Here is a 7,622-nt window from a genome sequence, read left to right as displayed (position 1 = left end):
CGCACGAGCCGATAGATTTGAAGATTGAAAAAGCTGCGAGGACAGTTTGTCAATGGGCTTAATTGCGCTAGGTTGGAGTTATACAAAGCTGGGAAAAGATGTTTACCTTGTTTAAATGGAACCCTGAGTATTTTTTTTTTAGCCTCGGAAAGGCACGTTGAGGCTATTGAAGACAAAAAATTCCAGCTAACGTCAATTGAATTCTCTTTCGGGGTAAAAGAAACCGAGATATTTTTGCGGCGTAAGGTTTTTGGGGGCGTTAAAAAGAACCAAGAAAAAAATCGCAGCGAAGGACGAAATAGAGAATAGAATTCTGAGCGGGAGGAAATTAAAAACAAAAAGAACAACACAGCTGCTGGGATCGTTTCCATGCCCAAGTTCAACTACTACGCTAAAATTTCAAATTTCCTAACCCTCTTTCCTCATACATGATCGCGAGTTCGAGCATCAAACAAATCATCTTACGTGAAAACACTTTTTAAAACTATGCGCGTCGAAGTATAATTCCCTCTATTGTCAATTCCCCGTTAAAAGGCGAATATATCCATAGTAATGCAATTTTACTTGTTTGAGTAGATCACTCTCGTTCGCATCGTCCAAAATAAATAAATTAATAACTTTCAGTCTACGTGCGGTTTGAAGATAGAGGAGACAATTTTAGAAATTCACTTTATTTTAGGCGATATTCGCTTACGCGGGTGAATTCTCTAATCTATGCAGAACTATCTTAAAGGGGTGAAACATCTGCTTTCACTGAATAAATTTCTTGAGCGTTTAAAAGCGGTCTTTAGCGAGTTTTAGTGAATTTTTACTGCGTCCTTTTAATAGTAATTTATGAAAATAGCTTCCAAGAAACCTAATTTCTCAAGCGATGTATTTTCTGTCAGTTTTGTAAACTATTCCGTTGTGTTCTTTTTCATCTCCTTATTATTAGTTCCGGCATTCAGTTTTCTTTTTTTACCCTGATCACATAAAGAACCCAAATTCTTGCTGTTCGAAATAATAATAAAATGTAAATCATGTTCTGGCATGAAACCATTGATATTTAGCCAATGAAACGATCTGTTATAACCAGTTATGAACCAATGAAAGGCCATCGTTTTAGGACAGCTGCCAATCAAATGCACGTGTTGCAAATTACTGCGTAATTAGACACTGCGTTCCGTTTCGGCCGGAAACTGTTGTTTATGCATAAACACTACGATTTGCATAAGGTATTATTTGTGGTTGTTTTGCAAAAATATGAGCGATTTTATGGGCAAATAGTCCGATTCAATATCCGTATTTGCCGGGCAGATTTTTATCAGCAAGATACTCTTAATTCAAGAAAATCTTAAACCGTTGCTCGAATACGGGCTTCGAAGCTAAGAGCGACACACCCTCATTTTTAATGAAATGTTAATACGGCCATACACCCGTCAGGAAAACAATACGAAACACGTGTGGGGATATAACAACAAAAAAACATATTTAACAAAGGGAGGAGCTCTCGCGTGTGACATTTCAATGAACAGTCCTTAAGTCCTCTTAACAACCACCGAACAGCATAGCAGCTGCTTGCGCCGACACAATTAAAACATTTGCGTTTCCGATCTTAAGAACATTTCAGCTTCCAACAGATAGCGTAGACATCTCTCGCGCTCGGCCGAGAAATTTCGCCGCTGGACCTCGCCAAACAGGATAACTTTGAAGAGCGGAAACGGGTTCGCGTACAAGACCAGATAACGGTTTTAAAAATATATAAACGTTCGCGTTTATTATTATTATTTTTATTACTCGCCAGCGGTTCCTGGTTGACCTAAAAAAATATTTTCAAAGCGACTTCTGGTAGTGTCGGACTGACAAAGGAGCGATCATGCCCAAAGCATTCTTAGTGAAGAAGAACAAGAGATCACACGGCGGAACAAGTGCGTCTGAGAGAAGATCTTTAGAGTACGATGCACTACCTTCATATCGTGAAGGAAATAGTGTTGAGCTATCCACTTCGTCTGCGGTTTCAGACATTATGCATTCATCATCGCTGGCCAACTCGGATAAAGCACCGGTGTTAACTTCGTTAAGTACGCTGCTCACCTCAACGTCTAACGGAAATGTTACCAGTAGCGCTTTCAAGCCCTTTAAAGTTGAAAAAGAAAAGGAAAACTCTCCGAAGAAGTTCAAACCGAATCCGCCGATTGCCGAGAACCGAGACAAAGCGGCCAAGGGAAGAGAAAGCAACGGTAACACCGGGCGCGAGGCGCTCAACGAAAAACATACAGATCATGGTGGCAAAACCGCAGTGCTCGAGCACAAAGAGTTTGCCATTTATCAAGACAAGTACGACTTTCCGAAACCCAAAGGCCCGCTTCCGCAATCGCAGTTTATTTGTCAGCTCTGCCAAGAAGTCTACTCAGATCCATTTTCGCTTGCTCAACACAAGTGTAGCGGAATTCAGCACACTGAATATCGATGCCCAGAGTGCGACAAAGTCTTCAGCTGCCCTGCGAACCTGGCGTCGCACCGAAGATGGCATCGACCGCGTTCGCCGCACGAAAAGAAGCCAGCTCCTTCGCAAGTGCCAGCTACCCGAGGCGAACAGCTACCAAACAGTCCGAAAACCAGCGGTGAAGACAGCAAAAATGGTGTCACGACCAACGCTGAAAGTGAGGTGCGATCGACCAGTCCGATCGGAAATAGTCAAGGGCAATTTGTGTGCGAAGTATGCAACAAAACATTCCGACGAAAAGCCTACCTAAGGAAACATATGAACAACCATAATGACGACCGACCATATCCATGCCAGTACTGCGGAAAGGTTTTCCGCAGCCTGACAAATCGCGCCAAGCACGTCCTGAATCACGCGGTTGGCCCGAAAACATTTATTTGCAACGTTTGCGGTAATGGATTCGCCAATAAGGGCAGTCTGGATCGGCATGCACGGATCCACACAGGTGAAATTTACTCTTGTAAACACTGCTCTAGCACATTTTATAGTTCGCCTGGTCTTACAAGGCACATAAATAAATGCCACCCGCCCGAAAATCGTCAGGTCATCGTACTACAGGTTCCTGTGCGACAAGGTTGAACTCTCTCGTTTTTTCCATGATTAAATATAAACATTTGACTGTGTAGATTTCTTGTACAAAAATTGTAAAATAGTATTATATTTACAAAGAGGTTAGACAATGCCTCAGAACAGCATTATGAATTTTAGAACGCATTGTACAAATTTTTTAATGTATGAGAAGGTGTAGTCGGTCGAATTCTTATACACACTGTAAATTTGCGAAGATGTAGTTTTAACTTATAAGTAGTGCAAATCTGTATAAATTTTCCTGTCCAATTTGTTAGTTGTTTTTGTGCTCCTTGGTAGTAAGCGAGCGGTGTTTATTCTGAGAAACGCGCAGCTGTCATGAAGAAATTTTCCCACTTCGCTGATATTAATATTTTGTAGAATGTTAGCGGATTCTTTGAAGGAAAGTGTCTATTCAGTAAACGGAAGAAAATATTAAACTAGCCTTTGTTGCTCATTTTAAGTTTTCAAAGTGGATTTCCGCAGAGCTGCTCATTGAGAACTCCTCATAAAATTCGACGCGCGCGGTCTAATTTGCTAGATCAACTCATGACGTTTCAGTAATCATCCCCCTCAAGATTCTCATTGAGTCAAAAGATAAAATCAAAGAATGGAATCTAATAAAATTGCCGGCGACTTTCCTATCCTAGATGCCCTTATTAATCCTCTTTAGCGAAGTATTTTGCTGGTAAAAATCGCCGGAACGCTTATCACTTCGAAACTATTTGCGCGCTCGCAACAAAACATGCAGAATGAACCAGAGGCAGGTTTTCACAACCTGTTAGCCTTTGATCGACGGCGTTTATTTTGGTTCTTGTATTTTCTATGACAGTTCAGTGTAGCCTTGAGGGGTTTTATCTACGCTAAAGATTGAATATTGAATTACTCCTCTGGCGAGTTTGGGTAGTTTTAAAAACAGATGGCGCGTGGTCCTCATTGTATAAGAGCAATATTTGTCAAAAGCGAATTCTGCCGATCACGTCCCCTTAATTTACTGCATGGCAAAAATCGTAGCCAACTGATTGTTTGTTGAGCCGTTTCACGCTGTCGCTGTTAGGACAACCCTTCTGTTTCAGGGAGGAATTCCTTGTTAAAACCATCAGTGCTGTGTTTCCATGCGATTGTTAGCTACTACACAAGTATTCAACAATGCGCCTTCACTGAGAGACTGATCAATGAATAGGGAACACCCGAAGGATTCGAATTTGCTATTAGAAAAAAACTGGCTGTCGCGACAGAAAAAGTATCCTTAATATTTATTTTCCTTAAAACATAAATTTTTCGTATGCATGAGTAACGATATTTGACTCACGAGCAATAAGGATTACTTATGAAAGCTTTTCGCTGAATGCGAAAATGCATTGAAAAGAAATGTAAGGTTTGTTTTCGCGCCGTGTGTGCTAACATTTTTGTACGCACGTGTTCTTTGACTTAAGAGTTTTTTTGCTCCTTCTGAAACTGACGGTTTATTATTGTAAGATTATTTCGAATTGGGAAATATTTGATCCGTTAGCTTCAAACTTCCATTGCTTTTAACGCATTCGGGGAGATGTGTAAACGATTTCAACCATATTGGAATTTTGACCGATTACGAATATTCATTATGTCGCTCAATGTTTGTAATTAACGTTTGTCTAGTTTTTCCTCTTAATTCGACCAAGCTTTTGATCACCAGAGAAATTTCAATAAAAAGTCTGTCTTTAAGGTAGATCTGACTTTTTTCGAAAAAAATACAGGTTTTCGTGGGAAACCAAGAGGCAACGGATAAGTCTAGTTTATGATTCCGATAGTCGAATTTCCCTCCTTTGTCTTGAGTGTCAACAAAGAAAGCGTTGCAACTCTCTTTCTGTGTGTCCTTTTAAATTGCGATGTTTCTGTACATTGAAACAGCTTCTGAACTTACTGATGTGTCCCATGGGTTCGAGAAACGTTTTTCGTGCCTTTAAGCTCGCTTTTTTTAGCTAGATACTTAAGGATCGCAAAGTTTTTGGGGCGGAAGATGTATAATGCAATCGAGTTGTGATTCCTTGGCTTAATCACAGCAAGGTGCTTCATTAGTATTCGTAGCATTCGTTTATGCGTCAATTCATATCGTGTCTTTTTCCTGCGGCTGGTGAGAAATGGAAAAGCGGAAACGCAGCAAAGAAAAAAAAATCCCATCACATTTCTTGTTTTATCTTTATGTAGGAGAAGAAATGCTTTACTCAATCTGTCGCGGGAAGATGGGGATACTATTCGATATGTTAATTTGCTTTCAATAAGTTTCCCGCGAGGTTGAATGAAGTCAAACTTTCAACAATATGTTTTTCCCTTTTCTGAGGCAATTTCTCTTTGCGTAAAGTGAAAATTTAATAAGGGTTTTACACAAATTGCACAAAAATCGAATGGAAAGCGACGACGATATACGAAGGTCATCGTACATAACAGCAGGTGCGGACTTATTGACTTTTTTAGAGTCGTCGCTAAGTCTGTGCTTAAAAGACAAGTAGGGAGAGTTCGCCTCTATGGGAAGATATTTCACGTTTACCGTGGCAAATTGTTTATTTCTTTGGATTCTATTTATTAACCGTGTTCTGATGTCGCCCTGATGTATGTTCTTTTATATTGAGTCAGCTGGAATTCTTCCATAATAGAGCACTTAGCTGACAGCAATCTTCACCTATACAGTCCCGTGATGTGTAGAAATGAGTTAAGCGCGAGGCTTTTTACTCATCAAACCATCAATTACTTTACGCTCTCGTTCGCTTCAACTAATTACTGGAATTTGGGCTCAGAAGCCCATGCTGAAAATATCTCAGATAAGACTATCACGATATATCGAAGTTTCTCGCGTAGTTGCAAATTGAAAGGACGTGGTTTCCTTTGCAATCGCTATTCGCTAGTGACGCGCGTAAACACGTTCATGTTGGCACAGCTGAATTTTCATAGCAATGCGTTACCAGGCAGTGTGTTCTTTTCTAAGATTTCGAACACATGCCAATGAATATTTATTCGCAAGGAAAAGAAAGAAACAAAATTAGTTTTTCCGTCGATTTGCGCGCAAACAGCGGAACTATCCCCAAAATCATCGTTGCCGAATGGACACATATTACGCAATTCGAAAAATGATGTTTTTTGCATCGGAAATCTGGACTAAAAGATCATGTCTGTTTCTCAGTCACTCTGTCGCAAGAGACAAAAGACGCACTTTCTCTATCAGTCGGATTTAATTTAGTCCAGTAACAATTGGCAAGGCATGTTTCCAAGTTTTTTCGCTCTCTATCAAAAATTGCTTCGAGCTCACAGATCGGGCTTATAATTCATCACCTACGACGCTTTCATCAATTTTAAGTGCGATAAACAAATGAGCGCAATAATTTGTTTTTAACTCCTTCTCTTTTTTATTCCTTGATCGCCTCAAATACGCGCTCCTACGGGTCTTGCACAACCATTCACATTATCATAATCAATGTTACCACGGGAACGGCAGTTCATCTTTGTGTTCGCAGCTCCGCGCCATGCGGTGAAAAATTGTTATTAAACTTTCATTTAAAAAGCCTTCTGTTTGCTGCAGCGTTTAATCAGGCCTTTCAATCCAAATGACTCTTCCTTTCCGTATGTTTTACTTATCGGTAGTATTTCAAACGTCTTCAAAAAGACTTTACCGCTTACATGTCTCCGAAACGAGCGTTGTTTTGTTTTGTTTAATTTTTGGTCCGTCTGTTATCGCAGCCTGCTTCTCTAAATTAATTTTTCTCCAAGGCGGGGGAGAGATCTTTTCCACAATTCATTTCCTGGCTTCTTGAAAGCTTAGGATGTAAATATCTCTTACGCGATAACTGATAACGATCCATTTTCAAGATTTTACTGCGATGTCCTTGATACTGTCTATAAAGAATATTAACGAGGTTTCAAATTGATTTGGAAATTTGTTCATTTTTTTTCTAAAGCATGCATTCTTCGTCGAAATATTAGCGCACCCTAGTTGCATGTTTGGCCTAAAACTTTCCCAAGCACGAACTACAAACTTGTTTTTCTTTTAAGTGGCGATAGTCTTTGTTCGGTGTAAATTATTCAACATGCGTTTTCATATTGTCACTTGATCACCGAATCGAATTCTCTGCGGTAATCAGTGATTGCTCGGTTACAGTGACGCTATTTGCTCGGAAGCAAACAGAAAAGCCGACTTCAACTCATCACAATCACAAGACTTAGCGCTGTAATCTTTCAAAGACGTCTGTCGTGTTGAATTAGTCTTTTTATCTGAGGCGTAGAAATTGTTTTTATCCTACTTCGCCAGGGCGTCTTTGGGACCTTTATAATTTAGCACCATATTTCACGCTAGTAAATGTTTGCATGGCAACCCATCGTCTGTTTGCCTTAATGTCTATCGTTTGGACTAGTTTTTGCGGGATATTAATGCGCGCTTTACCAATGTAGAGTCATTTGCAACGACGAGCACGTTCTCCTTCTGCCTTTCGCGGTAATTAATCAAATTGCGCGAAATCGGTTTCCTGGCGATCTAACGCTTTTTCACCAAATAAACGCATTTCTTTGAAAGATATAGCGTCAATCGCCCCTAATTGCTGCT

General features: G+C 40.1%; 1 protein-coding gene across 1 annotated transcript; it reads left to right on the top strand.

The window, feature by feature from the left end:
- The first annotated feature begins 1,519 nt into the window (after nucleotides 1-1,519).
- LOC131773056 (insulinoma-associated protein 1a-like) lies at nucleotides 1,520-3,492 on the top strand. Its single transcript, XM_059089017.2, has one exon. The coding sequence runs from the start codon at nucleotides 1,856-1,858 to the stop codon at nucleotides 3,062-3,064; it is 1,209 nt and encodes a 402-aa protein (XP_058945000.2). The 5' UTR covers nucleotides 1,520-1,855; the 3' UTR covers nucleotides 3,065-3,492.
- The last annotated feature ends 4,130 nt before the right edge of the window (nucleotides 3,493-7,622 follow it).

Source organism: Pocillopora verrucosa, chromosome 7 (assembly GCF_036669915.1).
Source record: "Pocillopora verrucosa isolate sample1 chromosome 7, ASM3666991v2, whole genome shotgun sequence".
Taxonomy (NCBI): Eukaryota; Metazoa; Cnidaria; class Anthozoa; order Scleractinia; family Pocilloporidae; genus Pocillopora; species Pocillopora verrucosa.
The sequence above is the reverse complement of the archived record's forward strand: the minus strand, read 5'-3'. Positions and strand labels throughout refer to the sequence as shown.

Excerpts from the sequence above, each read along its gene's own strand:
- LOC131773056 (XM_059089017.2), top strand. The coding sequence starts at position 1,856 with ATGCCCAAAGCATTCTTAGTGAAGAAGAACAAGAGATCACACGGCGGA.